Genomic DNA, 16625 nt, shown 5'->3' with positions numbered 1-16625 from the left:
TCCACCCCTCGAAGGCTCTGCTGAAAATGTTCACGTACTCCACCCACGTGGTACCGGGGATCTTTTTACAGTCTCGGAATCGCTGCCGGTACATTTCGGGGGTGAGTCCGTAGCGAGTGAGGAGTGCGGTTTTCATGTGTTCGTAGGAGGTCATCTCGGTATCGGGAAGCTCTAGTAGGGCGTCTCTCCCCTCGTTGACGAACTTCCCCCACAGGCCGGCGCCCCAGTCCTTGAGGGGTACTCGATGGGCGGTCATGGCTACTTCGTAGGCTTTGAACCATTGTTGGATGTCGTCGTTCTTGTAGTACTCTTTGACGACATCCTTGGATATGTGCACCTTCGGGTCCACAGGAGGGGGCGAGGTCTTGCCCCCGAAGGCGCTGGCCTCATTCGTCTTGGCCTTTATTTCTAGTTCCTTTAGGCCGCGCTCATGCTCGAGCAGGAGTTTCTTCTCCTCGAGGTCTCTTTGTCTTCGTTTCTCCTCTAGGTCTCCTTCTAGCCGTAGTTGCTCGAGTGCTATTTTCTTTTCCGCCACCTGCAGTTCTCCATCCAGCCGGAGCCGGGCGAGCTCCAATTCGTGGAGTCGGTTCCTCTCTCGTTCTCGGGCGTCTTCATGTGGGCTTGTGCTTGGATTGGCGGGTCTCTCCCCTACTGGGGTTGTGTCGGTCTCCGGGCTCCCGTCCGGGCCGTCTTCATTCTGGGGTGGCGTGTCACCGGCGTCCACCCATGCCTGTAGGGCCGATTTAAAGTCTTCCTTGGTGCTTAGGCCAGTGGTAGCGATGCCCAGGTCTTTGCAGAATTGTTTTAATTCCTTGTGACTGTAGTCTTCCAGTTTTTCTTTCTGGAATTCCGTAGTCGGTCTCGTTTCTTGCGTAGTCATGGTCGCGGTGTGTTTTTCTCGGTAGTGAGGGAATTACTCTCTGTACGATCTGCGTCGGCTCGGATCCCGTCGCTTGCCACCACTGTTAGAAAGGCAGTCCCGGGGGAGGCAGAAGATGTCTGACGGACCACCCCTAGGTCCACCTTTCCGTCGAGAAGTAGCCGAGCGTTATCGAGAGACCTCCTGGGTGAGGGTCCTCTCCTAGGGTCGTACAGCCGAGTAACCACAACACTACAAACGGACACCACACGAGAGGTCGAGTTCTTAAGCTTTATCAGGAATAAAGGTTGCTGGTTCTCAGCGGTATATACAGGCAGATCGAGGAATCTGTAGAGTCTCGTAAAAGGGACAGGGTAGCGGGACAGTCTCAATATGGGGGCAGGAAGGGATACCCTGCGCACAGCCCTCAATCCTCGAGCCGGGGGTTCCGAGAGGTCGAGCCGCGGCAGCGCCAGCAGGACTCGACAGGTGGTCGGTGACGGAGAGGAGGCCGCTGCAGCGCCAGCAGGCCTCGAGGTGGTTTCGGCGAAGATGGGCCGCGGCAGCGCCAGCAGGCTCTCAAGATGGTTCAGAAAAGGTAGGCCGCGGCAGCGCCAGCAGGCTCTCAAGATGGTTCAGACAAGGTAGGCCGCGGCAGCGCCAGCAGGCTCTCAAGATGGTTCAGACAAGGTAGGCCGCGGCAGCGCCAGCAGGCTCTCAAGATGTTTCAGACACCCAGCAGGGGGGTGGAGCCAGCGCCCAGGGAGGCCGGAGGGCGATCGATACCAGGCGTCTGGAGACGGCGGGAGGACCATCGAGACTCCCCTTCCTCCGGGATCTGTCGAGTGGCCACTCGACCACCTGGGTGGATCTTGGTGACTCGATGTCGGGGCTTCGCTGGGGCCTGGGCCGGGGCCACGTGTTCGTGACGTGGTGGGCCCAAGATGGAGTCGGGCGAGGCCTCGTGCTCAGGACGTGATGGGCCTAAGATGGAGCCAGGCCGGTAGTGGTGGTCCGGGATGCGTGCAGGGTCGGGCAGAAGGGGCTGCCCGAGGCTCGGTGGAGGGCCGATGTCGTTCTGGGCCCGCCATGCGGGAGGGGTAGGATCACGCCATGAGGCCTGGTCCAACAATAGCTTTGTCATTTACAATGCCAATAGTTTTAACTTTTTGCAAACGTGACACCTATAGCATTTGTAATGTAATATGTGTTGCATTTACATGACTATAAAAAGAAACAGGCTTGTAATACAAACGTTTAGTTTAGTGAAAATGCACTGCCATGCGACATGAATGCGGAATATAAATAAGAGATTCTAGAAAAAGAGAAAGAGAGGGAGCTAGTGGGAAGTGGGATAAAGGCATGAGTAAACAAGAAAAGTAAAATAAAGGGAGACACGGCCGAAACTGCGGGGAGAGAGAGGGGAGGCGCTGGCGGCTGGGGAGGGGGAGGAGAAATGCGAGCCTGGCGGCCGTGAAACTGCAGCAGGGGGCGGAGCGGGGAGAGCGGCGATGAAAGTGTGAAGCAGCAGGGGCTGCGGGAGGGAGGCTGGGCTGCCTTTAATGTGGTAATGCAAGGCAGGCAGCTGGTGGCATGTGCACGCGCTTTTTAGGGCTTGCGCTTGCATAATGACCTAAAAAGCACATGCACTGTAAGGAATCGCCAGTGGAATCGTGTGCTTGGTTAAACGCTGTTTAAGCCCCTATAGTCTCGCTCTGCTCAATGCGCATGCGCATTGAGAGGCGAGACCTAAAAAACAAAGTGTAAAAACTTTTTTTAAAACATAGTGCTTTTTTGATGAAAAAAAGATAGATGTGTAGGTAGCAGGAGCAGGCTGGGGAGAGAGCGAGCAGTGAAGAAGCACAGTGGGTGGATGGGGCGTAGCAGCAACATGGAGGGAACACGGGTGAAAGAGAGCATCGTGGATTGCAGGTGAGGGCAGAAGCACACAGGTGAGAGAGAACAGCGCAAGTGCTGCTAGGGGAGAGTACTACATGGGCAGAGAAAGCGAGGGGTAAGAAAAGCACACCAGGGAGATAGCTGGAAAAAGCATGCACTCTCACGGAGTGCTTAAACAAAAATGAAAAAGTTGTTCCTTAAAACCCATTCACTGGCTAACCAATAGAAGCCAACCTCTCAAAGGAATGGTAAAGAGGCTATGCTCCATGGGAGGGCCAAACCCAAGACTCACAAAAAACATTCAATAGAAAGCAGCCAAATGAGACTGACAGGAAAGGCAACCAATTGTGAGCACTGGGCATGCTTCAAGCTCTTGTGTGCTCTTGGTAAGCCCCGATATGTCTTCTGCAACCAGCCAAGTGGCTCTGCCTTGAAGACTCGCCCTAAAAAGGGAGTCAACTGTTTTGACTCTGTGCAAAAGACCCTGTCATGGCCATGATAAAAAGCAAGTTCAATCAATTTGAGTTAATGAAATGAATCACCTTAGGTTTAGGGTAAACAAGCATTGACAAATGCAATCGTTCTAGCTAGTTATTAATGATTGGGCTTCTTAATAGATCATGTCTGACTATTAATAGATGGCCAATTAAGCTGTTTTTGTTGTATCTGTCCCTCATATCAGGAGGCAACTAAGATGATGATCCCAAGTAAAAATGGCAGGATAAGATGGACGCTGCCACTAAAAGACACAAACTATGCATGTTCTCAAACACTGCTGATAACCAAATAAGTCAGCAATAGCAGTGGAACATAACAGGCTACTATCTTGGTTGATTTTTAAGACAGTCCATGATCGCAAACGTTTCTACAGTGTGCAAGAAAGCCATAAATTCAACAATGAGCTTCTGTGACAATAAAGTACAGTAAATTCGGGTGCAAAGGCAAATAGTGAACAACGCTGTGTTTTTATGACAGTCTAAGGCATACCAACAACACACTTCCTAAAGAAAAAAATAGAAATATATGCAATAAATATCACAAGCTGCACGTTATGTCGTATCCGCAGTCCAACAAAAGGACTAAGTGAAGCCTCATCACCAACCACTGAAGGGAAAATAACTGGGAAGAAGTAACGATTCTCATACTATCAGTCCTTTTCCCCCTATAAATGCTGGAACCTATACAGGGAAAACTGCAAGTGCGTGCTCGTCATCACACAGCTCGTAATGCCGATCCCGGTGCAAAAAGGAGTTTGCACCGGGATCGGACATTAACGGGTCCATTCGTAGTGTGTGTTACGTATGTGACATTGACACTTTGATTTTGCTATCTATGCAGGTGTTGTGAAGATGCATGTGTTTATTGCACTGTACCCATGAGTCCTGGAAGTAGGGGTGCACGGGTGCTGCGACAAAAATAACCTAGCAGGACGAGAATGAGCAATAAAAGTGCCTTTACATTTTGACTGTATCATGTTGCATGTACTTTTGTAATTTGAACCAAGTGAACAGGGGGTGAAAAGGGAAAGGATGTAGGTGGTAATGTTTTCTACCATGCAACAACATTTATAAATGTAAAGTGAAATCTATACATATTTCAAAATATAGCAGCAGCAATGAAAGTACAAATAAGGCATTTTTGTAATTCTGATTTTGAGGGAAACAAACAAAGCATGTGATAAGAACACAACACATCAAGGCACTTTAGTTGTGTGAGGAGCAAAGGAAAATATATGCTGAGCCCCGATTTCCAGACGTTATGGTTTCTCGCCTTTGTACAGGACAGTGAATCTCCCGCACTTGTATATTCAGGACAGACTGCGCTAAAATGCACCCTGGGACACACGCCGCTCTCACCGCACTGATTTGCTTCACTTGTTCTTTGTGTAAAACAGATTTTTCACACTCGCTAACAGTAACGGCAGCGCCCTCTAGCTCCCTCCCCCACTCTGAAGGTTGTTGCAGCACAATTGATTGTGGATCGCACTCTGTGTGATCTTCGTCTGACAGTGTATGATCTTGGATGAACATGGGACCTCTCCCCAGCACAGCGCTAAGAGAACATGCCCTGCTTGGGTCTCTTCCAGCAATGCCCCAGGGTGAGCCGAGTTTTACTCAGCGGTGCCGCAGATCCTATATGAGACTCTGACACCAAGTTTGATCCTGGTCTGGTGTCTGTGAATCCGCCACCATGTCTAATCTTTAACAGGGTGCTCTGTCACTGTGTGATCTTGGTGTTTGTTCGTGTTATCTATGCGCGTGATACTGTGCCTGACCTTCAGTTCTGTGCCGCTGACGCTATGATCCTATCCTGTTGACAGTATGTGTGATCTTGGTATCTGTGCGTGGTCTTCGTCTGGCAGTGGCCGATCTAGGCGTTTGTGACCCTCTGTCTGAGCGTCCTTGTGTTTTCTATGTAGCTGACGCCATGTGTGGTATTCGTCAGTTTGCTCTAACACAGTGTGATCTAGGCGTTTGCGACCCTCAGTCTGAGTGTCATTGTGTTTTCTATGGAGCTGACGCCATGTGTGATGTTCGTCAGTTTTGCTCTAACACTGTGTGATCTTGGTCTTTATACCTCTGTGTCTTGGAATCTGTGCAGCCGGGACTCTGGTATGAGCTCTCTGCAGCTTACAGTATTCATCAGTGAAGATGACACAGAGGGTGGCCTTAGTGTCTGTGCAGCTAACACACTACATTTGAGCTTGGTCTGGCAGGTTGCGATCTTGCTTGTCTGTGACTCCCACTGTGTACACTCATTTCTATTCAGCTGCCACTCTGTCTCATCTTGGGCTTTGATCTGAGTCTGGCTGTGTGTTATCTTTGTGTCTGTGATTCCCATTCTGTACACTCGTTTCTGTGCAACGGCCTCGCTGTGTGATCTTGGGCTGTGATCTTCGCCTGGCTGTGTGAGTGTGTGTGATCTTGGTGTCTGTGACTTCCACTGTGTGTATTCATTTCTATTTTAACTGCACTCAGTGTGATCTTGGGTTACGATCTGCCTCTAGCAGCCTGTGATCTTGTATTAACCCAACACATCTCCCCGCCTGGTACCGCGGCGCTATGACAGCAACCAGATCTGACATGCTTACAGTACCGCGGCGCTATGACCGCACACGGATTTGACTTGCTCGCGGCACCGAGGCGCTATGACCGCACACAGATCTGACCTGCTTGCCGCATGGAGGCGCTATGACCGCACACAGATCTGACCTGCTTGCCGCATGGAGGTGCGATGACCGCACACAGATCTGACCTGCTTGCCGCATGGAGGCGCGATGACTGCACACAGATCTGACCTGCTTACAGTACCGCGGCGCTATGACCGTACACGGATCTGACCTGCTCACGGCACCGAGGCGCTATGACCACACACAGATCTGACCTGCTTGCCGCATGGAGGCGCTATGACCGCACAGATCTGACCTGCTTGCCACATGGAGGCGCTATGACCACACACAGATCTGACCTGCTTGCCGCATGGAGGCGCTATGACCACACACAGATCTGACCTGCTTGCCGCATGGAGGCGCTATGACTGCACACAGATCAGACCTGCTTGCCGCATGGAGGCGCTATGACCGCACAAAGATCTGACCTGCTTACAGTACCGAGGCGCTATGACCGCATACAGATCTGACCTGCTTACAGTACCGAGGCGCTACGACCGCACACAGAGCTGACCTGCCTGTGGTACGTTCTAGATAAGCGAGTCTCGGGGGACTGCGAGCGGCTGCTCCACTCGTCATACTCATCCTCGTCGTCAATGTACTTGAAATACGACGCAAAATGGCGGCCGCAACTCCGATAATTTCGGATTCGGGGGCGTGTTTTTTGCGCTCTGAGTGACAGATGATGTCACAGGGCTAAAGAACGCAAAAAACAAGCCCCCGAATCCGAACGAGAAGGGGCTTTATTGGAGTGACTCCCTTCTCCACCAAAGGCTGGCCTCCGTTTAGGAAGCCAGCCAATGGAGGAGAGAGGCGGGTTTATGCCCCCTAACTCCAAAACATTAATTCTTTGGGACTCCGCCCCTCACTGCTTCGCAGTGAGAAGGGACGGTCCCTCGACCTAAAAAGGGACTTTTTGGATCAAAGCACTAGATGGCAGGATACTGCGCAGCATGGCAATCCAGAAAGATCATGCTGCAAAAGTGTAGTGTAGTCATAGCTTATTCTAGGCTAGCTTATGACCCTGCATTATATGCAATATGTAGGCTGTTCCAAAGATTTCAAAATTCAGCAGTTAGAACAGTTATACATATCCAAAAGTGATATCATATATTCCCTGTAATGTGAACATTTCAGTTTTACTAGATTGCAGCAACTAATCATTCTAACATGCATAAAAGCTCCTTGGGTGTTGGGCAAACTTACAACTTCTCTTCCAGGTAGTGGATAGAAAGGTGTGCCAAACAGCTTTCTCCCATTGATGAATGCCTTCATGATAAAATTGGTCACTATTGATAAAAGAAAAACATATATGCATGAAGTATGGTTGTGATACAGTTACAAATACTTTTTGTTATATGTTTCAATTACACTTACTTTTTCTTGAGACTCCAGCACCAAGATTATGATTCAAGTCAAAGGGATCTTCAAAGAAAAAATAGATTGTTTATGAAATGTAAATAGCAATTTCAAAATGGCTGTTAACCATACATAGGGTTACTTCTTGAACAACAGACTAATGTATGAAGTTAAGACACCTAACAAGCATATATATTCTCAAATACATCTGAGTCTTAAACAATGATGCAAGACTTGATACCAATACGAAAGAGCTACACAAATTTCATTTAACCTGATCCATTATTTCTATATCGTACGGAGTCATGATCACTTGCTACTTCCAATTTCTTAATATCAAACAGCACAGAGAAAGTTACTTGGACCCTGTGGAAACCAATCAGGATTTTTTCCTCATAATTTATTGATTTGACTCTGACATTTGAATCTAAAGTCCTTTTACATAAAGCTAGAAAACAAAATGGGATTCCCTCCCTTTTTAGTGTTCCACCTTAAAAAAAAATATAAAGAAAATATGGGCAACTTGTCAAGATTATCCAAGCAACAAGAACTGCCCTTATGCCAACAGGAACCTGGGCTTATAATATATAAACAAAACAATGGTGAACCTGGGATCCATTCATATACTTTTACAAATATGCCTGTATAGATAAATGACTAGCAGACGAGAGGGGGTGGGAACTGGGGCGGGGGTAGGGACAGGGAGCTGGGAGGAGACTGGAGAGCACCAGGGAGGGGGCAGAGACCAGAGCCAAGCTCGGTATAGGGGCCGAGGGGGCTCCTCTCCCAGTCCCCGCACACCCATGTCCCTCCGCGTCACACCTCAGGTAAGGAGAGGAACTAAGACAGGCGCACACTAAAGAGAGGCAAAGTGGGACGGGAAAAGAAGAGAGAACGTGAGAAGTTGAAGCAGAGAGGGGAATGATGTGGGAAAAAGACAGAATGAAGGATAGGAAGGCAACCAAAAGAGGGAAGAGGAGAAAACACAGTCACAGTGAGTCAGGTGAAAACAGCACAAGCAGGAGTGAGGAAACGCGCTCGCCACAACACCGACTTTTCTCTATTTCTGCCGTCCCACTTGGACGGCCTCGGCAGGACTTCCTGCTGCCGTAAAAGGTTTATTATATTCTTTATGGGGCTATCGGTTTCACCCCATAAAGAAGATCAGAAACCTTTTACGCCAGCAGTAAGTCAGGGAAGCTAGTCCAAGTGGTACAGCTCAAAAAGAGAAAAGAGTACGTCATACAGAGCTCTTTTCCAATGGCTGGCCACCGTTTAGCATGAATGGTGACGCCAGCCAATGGGAAAGAGGGGCGTGGCTTAAAGCCCGCTAGTGAATCTACCTCAATCTCACTAGATCTCGCCAGCGAAGCTGCGCATGCGCAGCCATCGCAGGCTTCGACCTAAAAAACAGGTGGCGACTCAATTGAACAAGCATTGAAAATGCAATAGGTCTCGCCCTCGTTTAAGGTAAAACAATTCTGTTTGTAATTAGGTGGCTTTTTAGCTTTGCTTTTATTAGTGTTTTTAAACTTTTATGTACATAACATCGATATGTATGCATATATGTATATGTATGCATGCATTTAGATTTGTATTTATATAGATATGCAGATGTGTGTGTGTATATATATATATATATATATATATATATATATATATATATATATATATATATATATATATATATATATATACACACACACACACACACATCTGCATATCTATATAAATATATATATACACACACACACACACGCACGATAATGCTCGCTTCAGCCACAACTTCCACTCGGACTTGTAAAAGGAAGACGAGGCAGACCCAATTCAGTGCTTCAGTTTATTTCAGTATTGTAAACAGGTGGTTAACTCGGGTGCCACGTAGTTCTTCTACTTTCTCATATATACATGTAGTATTCATATAACTCCAAACTTAAGATTCTTTCCAACACAGAATATATTTTCAAAAACAGAATATATTTTAAGATACAGAATCCAAACATCGATGTCTTCTTTTGACGTTTTATAAATCTTAGTCACTCATAAATATTTTGAATATATGTCATTTACAAGGAGGCTGTAATGTGAACAGTGAGTGCAATTTGTGACTTTAAGTGCTCTGTGCTCTCGGCGCAAGTGTGACTAACAGACTATACAATTAATATTTACAAGGGGGATACAGAAAAAACTTTTTAGCATGGCCTATACTATTTACACTATACAACTGTATATTGCACTTGTCAGTGTTAAATACAGGATCTTCATATGATAGGTCCACTACATTAATCGTCGACGTTTCGACCCTCTGGAGCGCACTTGAGGCGTCTAAGCGGGTCTTCCTCAGGACTGTGTGGGACGGGGAGGACAGCCTAAGAGATTAAAGGAGACTGGTTTAGGAATGGATTCTGCTGGATGTGGGCCACATATTGCCTACAATTATTAAAAAAGGAACTCCCCTTCTCATAAACCCAGCTGGGCTTGTGGTGGTGAGGAAACTGTATAAATCAGTTCTGTTGGAAAGAGGAGCCTAATTAGTGCTTCATGAATAATCTATGGAATTTAAGGGGCCAAATATTCATACCAAGGTTCCTTTCAAAACGCTTACCTGTCGGTGCAGCCGCAACTTATGCCCCCGACGGTGCTACTATTTGTTAATTAGCCAAAGATTCGCAAAACCAGTATTCCTTCCTGAATGAAAGGAGAGGGGATAACATATTTAGAACTCGGTTATTCCACTTTTTTTTAACGGAGTCATCTAGTGACTAAATTGGTATCTAAATTACTGGTCTCACCTTTTAGAACTGGTAATACTACCGGGTGGTACTCCTCAGCAGACATATAATCATTGTTTCTGGTGGTTCGCAAGTTATGTCTTCATGCGGTGCCATTTCCCACTGTAAGGGAAAAACACCTGAGTGTTACGGACTTGCGTGTAGACACACATTCAACATCTTTTAAAAGACGACAAGGCTTCCCAGCAATGTTATTGCTGGTTGACTTTAGTACTATAAGTGAAAAACACCTGAGTGTTACGGTCTTACATATAGATGCACATTAAACATCTTTTAAAGGCGACATGGCGTCCCAGTAATATTATTGCTGGTCGACTTAAGATGCTGAAATTACGTCCCAGCCATGTCGTACGCAGGAAAACAAGATTTGAATGGGCTCACCTTTTCAGAGTGATAAATGCTCCAAACCGAATGCAATAACCGGTGGAGAGTTTTCTTCCTACTCGGCGTTGCTCTGCCAAAGCTCTAATCGCGAGAGCTGCGTCGCCGCTAGTATTGGTCTGTTGGGGCATGCGCGCAGACGTCAGAGGCAGCGAACGTGAGCTGCCGTGTATGACGTCGGTTGCGGAGCAACCATCAATGCCAGAAGTTATCCAACGGATGGTTGTATGTATCAAGCGTTGTATTGACTGTAGACTGCCGTGTATGACATCGGTTGCAGAGCAACAATTAATGCCGGAAGGCGAATGCTTTTCCTACAATTAGTTGTTTTACATGTCGAACGTTGTATTGTCAAAATCACAAACTGCTAGGTGTGTAACACCGTGATGAACTGATGCAATGAGATTACGAGCAACTCCAAATATGTTTAACAACAATATATTGAATTGCATGTTACCATTATGTATTTTTGAAACCGAAAGAATTGATGGCACAATGATGTATAATTACTGATGAAATGTGGGACTTTAATTATTCGTTGAATTTAATGGTGTTTATATGATTGATTATTCCAAGCTCATGATTTTGTGACAATACCTATTGCAATTTGCCTTTATGTTCAACAATGTCTGAAGGTTATGAAGGTTTGCACAATAATTTAAATCCGGGATGTGGGTCCCGTGAAAATAACAACCAGAAAATGTGATTTTGACAATACAATGTTGGACATGTAAAACCACTGGTTGTATGAAAAGCATTCGCCTTCTGGCATTAATTGTTGCTCTGCAACCGACGTCATACACGGCAGCTCACATTCGCTGCCTCTGACGTCTGCGCGCATGCCCCAACAGACCAATACTAGCGGCGACGCAGCTCTCGCGATTAGAGCTTTGGCAGAGCAACGCCGAGTAGGAAGAAAACTCTCCGCCGGTTCTTGCATTCGGTTTGGAGCATTTATCACTCTGAAAAGGTGAGCCCATTCAAATCTTGTTTTCCTGCGTCCGACATGGCTGGGACGTAATTTCAGCATCTAAAGTCGACCAGCAATAATATTACTGGGACGCCATGTCGCCTTTAAAAGATGTTTAATGTGCATCTATATGTAAGACCGTAACACTCAGGTGTTTTTCACTTATAGTACTAAAGTCAACCAGCAATAACATTGCTGGGAGGCCTTGTCGTCTTTTAAAAGATGTTGAATGTGTGTCTACACGCAAGTCCGTAACACTCAGGTGTTTTTCCCTTACAGTGGGAAATCGCACCGCATGAAGACATAACTCGCGAACCACCAGAAACAATGATTATATGTCTGCTGAGGAGTACCACCCGGTAGATTTACCAGTTCTAAAAGGTGAGACCAGTAATTTAGATACCAATTTAGTCACTAGATGACTCCGTTAAAAAAAAAAAAGGGGAATAACCGAGTAATAAATATGTTATCCCCTCTCCTTTCATTCAGGAAGGAATACTGGTTTTGCGAATCTTTGGCTAATTAACAAATAGTAGCACCGTCGGGGGCATAAGTTGCGGCTGCACCGACAGGTAAGCGTTTTGAAAGGAACCTTGGTATGAATATTTGGCCCCTTAAATTCGATAAATTATTCATGAAGCACTAATTAGGCTCCTCTTTCCAACAGAACTGATTTATACAGTTTCCTCACCACCACAAGCCCGGCTGGGTTTATGAGAAGGTGAGTTCCTTTTTTAATAATTGTAGGCAATCTGTGGCCCACATCCAGCAGAATCCATTCCTAAACCAGTCTCCTTTAATCTCTTAGGCTGTCCTCCCCGTCCCACACAGTCCTGAGGAAGACCCGCTTAGACGCCTCAAGTGCGCTCCAGAGGGTCGAAACGTCTACGATTAATGTAGTGGACCTATCATATGAAGATCCTGTATTTAACACTGACAAGTGCAGTATACAGTTGTATAGTGTAAATAGTATAGGCCATGCTAAAAAGTTCTTTCTGTATCCCATGTGTAAATATTAATTGTATAGTCTGTTAGTCACACTTGCGCCGAGAGCACAGAGCACTTAAAGTCACAAATTGCACTCACTGTTCACATTACAGCCTCCTTGTAAATGACATATATTCAAAATATTTATGAGTGACTACGATTTATAAAATGTCAAATGAAGACATAGATGGTTTGGATTATGTTTCTTAAAATATATTCTGTTTTTGAAAATATATTCTGTGTTGGAAAGAATCTTAAGTTTGGAGTTATATGAATACTACATGTATATATGAGAAAGTAGAAGAAATACGTGGCACCCGAATGAACCACCTGTTTACAATATTAAGTTACTGCCCAGGTTCATAGGGATACTGGGTTAACCCCATTGGATACCGAACTAGATCAGTTTATTTCAGAACGCCACCATCCCTCACGACGCGTTTCGGCAGATCCCTGCCTTGATCACATGTATATATATATATATATATACACACATACATATATATAAATGCCTATACATATATACACACTCGTGTATATATATATATATATGCATATGTGTGCGCGTAGAGAGAGGTGTAGAGGTAGAGGTAGAGAGGTAGTGAGTGGCAGAGAGAGAGAGAGAGTGAGCAGTAGAGAGTGAGTAGTAGAGAGTAATAGAGAGTGAGTAGAGAGTGAATAGTAGAAAGTGAGTAGAGAGTGAGTAGTAGTAGTGAGTAGTAGAGAGTGAGTAGAGTAGTAGAGAGTAGTAGAGTGAGTAGTAGAGAGTAGAAGAGTGAGTAGTAGAGAGAGTAGTAGAGAGTGAGTAGTAGAGAGTAGTAGAGTGAGTAGAAGAAGTGAGTAGAGAGTAGTAGTATAGAGAGTAGTAGTACAGAGTGAGTAGTAGAGACTGGTAGAGAGTAGTAGATAGTAGAGAGTAGTAGAGTGAGTAGTAGAGAGTGAGTAGAGAGAGAGTAGTAAGTAGAGAGTGAGTAGAGAGTAGTAGAGCATAGTAGAGAGTGAGTAGTAGAGAGTGAGTAGTAGAGTGAGTAGTAGAGAGTGAATAGTAGATAGTGAGTAGTAGAAAGTGAGTAGTAGGGAGTTTCCCCAGACAGGCACAAGCACCTCTGCCCCACCCCCCACCTCAGCCCCCAAGACCGTGTGGGTACTCCGGCTGACACTTTCCAAAATGCCAGTGGTTTTAAAACTTCTCAGTTAAGCACCAGCTAACTCGAGGTCCAAGCAGTCATTCCCGATTTCAGCGCAAAAAAAAACTTGTAACAGCTGGGCTTCCAGGGGAGATACCAGGTGGGAATATAGATTCCAGCACCCCGGTATATCCGCACCAAAGTCAGTCCCAGTCATAATGAGTGCCTTTGGGACAGTCACTTTATCAAGCATTAATAATATCTGTGCTCTACAAGATACACGTGGCCCAGCAGCATGTGCTGAGCCTCCTGGGCTGTCTTAAGTGCCTCTCGCATTTCTAAACAAGCGAGGGCGCGCATGCTGTACCCCTGGGACGCAAGCAGGCTGTCATCGCCTGCCAAAAACAAATAGAAGAACCTTCCAAGTATGTCTGAATTTCACGCATTTAATTTAAATTATGCCAACATTTTACTGCAAAGTTTTCCGTTCGTAGCATCCGAAAGTCTGCAACATATTATTGTAATCAACCATGTCTTATGTACACGCTGTCTTTTAGAGTCGGAGCACTGAGCACAAGGCCTTCCCATCACATCTCAGAGTTTATGTCTCCTGCCTGTCAGACCTTAGAGCCCTGCAGGAATCCTGCATGTGAGGGCTAAGCGTGCCTCCTGCTGCATGTCAGCAGGACTGTAGCACTGTAGCAGGTCAGATCTTAGATCTCAGTATGACTTTTATACGCCATTCACCTGCACGTCACCAGCACTTTAGAACGAGGTGGCCAGATAATGCCTTCAACTGCAGAAACGTATCTATGTAAAACCACAATAATATAACTTCACAAGACCCCAGTGGAGTCTTTGCAGTCTCTCGTGTGTTTTTGTTAGACATCGCAGTAGTCCAAGAGGAAAATTCCCATGGATCTATGGAACTCCACCGTTCTACGAATGTTCAGTCCCGAATAGATATCTAAGGAAGCAGCAAAAACATTCAACTGTGAGACAAGCTAGCGCACAGTGCACGCGCGCGCGTATGGCGGCGTGCTTTCACTTTAAACGCAAGCACACCGTGAAAGCATGCGTGTTTAACAAGATGGCGGCTGACTGACCACTGTCCTAACATGCACGCGCATGCTGTTAGGTTTGGACAAATGGCGAGAGCAGCCGTCTTTGTCCATCCCTACGAGTGCCTGTAAGGCTTTGGGAGAATCGATTGCAAAAGGTCCTCACTGGCGAGAGCAGCGTATACGCTGCTTTCGCCGGGCGAGACCTAAAAATACACTTTTGAAGTTAAAAATTTTAAATTTTAAATTCTTAATACTTTACAGTATGTAAGCAATACAAAATAAGAAGTACATAGGAAAAAGATTCACATACTTATCATCCCGGCAGTATGTGACAAATACATAATGTAAATACATTATCTAACCTTACAGTACTTGGAGCACAGGGATAAACAGGGGCATTGATAACAAGGGTGATCGATTACAATCAAAGTACGCTACCAGGAGAAAACACTGTGCATATCAAAATTATTTAAGGGATACCCAAACATTCAACTCACACTCCATAAATTGTGTGCCCTCATAACTTGAGCCAAAACAGTCTTAATATTCATTGGCATAGATGAATGAGCATTGTGCTTTTGGTATGGTAATAAACCTGACTGCAGATGCCTCATCTTAACAATGAATACTATTACAGTATTCCCCAAAAGTGGAGGGTCTGGCCTATGGACTCATACAGGAAAGACCTGAACGACTGAGTGGGTAAAATGGCCTTCTACATGGCGCTGACAGTCAAGACAGTGGTGCTTTGTTAAAGTGTGCACCACCAAACATGACACAGTTTGGCAGGGGTGCAGAACTTGCACTCCCTCACCAACACCGTTGTAGTGGCCTTGGACCTGGTGGAATGAACCTGCAGATCTTCACAGGGTTGCTTCTTACCCAGCACACAGCAGAGTCTGATGCATTTTGACTGGGTCCTATTCTGCACTGCTTTTCATTTCTTTGCTCCAAAGAAACCCAGAAAGAGCTGTTCCTCCACATATTGGCCTATTGTGTGGTCAACGTAAAAGCTTCACGCCCCTTGGGGTCGAGCTAATCTCTCTCCTCTCCGAAGGGTGAGGCAGAGCAAAAAGCTTTGACAACGTGCTTAGATTGGTCAACGTGGAAGGGAGTGATGATTTTTGGTAAGAGGATTATCATGGTTCCCAGCACTAACTTGTCAGGAATGAAGGTGTACAGAGAGCACCAGCAGTTCACTCACGTGGTGCGCAGAGGTGATGGCAATTAGGAAGACTGTTCTATGCGCTAGTAGTCACAGTAAGCAACTGTGCAGAGGCTAAAAAATTTGTGCACATTAAGATATGTCAACATTGCGTTTAAGTACCATTGCAGGATGACAAATCGCTTCGGGGAAATGTCTGATCGTTCATGAAACTCATCACAGCAGGTGACCTGAATAGGGATGTTAGATAAGAAAAGCACAGAAAGGCCCAAAACACAACCCTTAAATGTGTCCCCGACAAGCCCCTGCTGAACCATAGATAAAATAAACACCACAGCTGACCGTTTGGTCTGCAGAGGTGAAAAAAGCCGACGCATTTCAACCTTCATGAATGGTCCAGGAGATATTTTTGAGATCCTTGAGCTTGAAGTCTCGCCAGCATGAAGTTCCCTTGACCAATGAGGCGTCCGCTTTTTTCACATTGAGGTCAAGAGTAACCCTAAAGGAAATAACGCACAGAAAAGCATAGTGTCTGGGCTTGATTAAGTAAGCACAGACAGAGTTCTAGACCAGTACTCTGACCCCCGCAGGACCCTAAAAGTACAGAGTATCGAGGATCCAAATAGAACAAGTCCCAGTAACACATAAAATACTCTAGGACAGAGGAGTCTCTCACTTCTTGATTCATTTATGTATTTTGTTCAACATTATATTAAATGTGTAGCAGTTTTGTGATTAATTTTCTTTTTCATGTATCAACTTTGTTTTTAAAACACCAGCTGTTCTGTTTGTGTAAGATGTAAATATTGTAATGTGTGTCTACATCGTTCATTGTGAATATCAAAAATTATAT

At 45.6% G+C, this 16625-nt stretch overlaps 1 protein-coding gene across 2 annotated transcripts in view; it reads right to left on the bottom strand.

Moving 5' to 3' along the window:
- The window catches only part of TUT4 (terminal uridylyl transferase 4), a 1200849-nt gene that overhangs the window by 320153 nt on the left and 864071 nt on the right, over positions 1-16625 (bottom strand). For both annotated transcript variants that reach the window (XM_078670586.1, XM_078670594.1), the window contains exons 25-26: positions 7305-7352; positions 7134-7216 (exon numbers count right to left, since the gene is read on the bottom strand). In XM_078670586.1, coding sequence (XP_078526712.1) covers positions 7134-7216; positions 7305-7352 — 131 coding nt within the window. The remainder of the gene's footprint in view (positions 1-7133; positions 7217-7304; positions 7353-16625) is intronic.

This window comes from Lissotriton helveticus, chromosome 1_2 (assembly GCF_964261635.1).
Source record: "Lissotriton helveticus chromosome 1_2, aLisHel1.1, whole genome shotgun sequence".
Taxonomy (NCBI): Eukaryota; Metazoa; Chordata; class Amphibia; order Caudata; family Salamandridae; genus Lissotriton; species Lissotriton helveticus.
The sequence above is the reverse complement of the archived record's forward strand: the minus strand, read 5'-3'. Positions and strand labels throughout refer to the sequence as shown.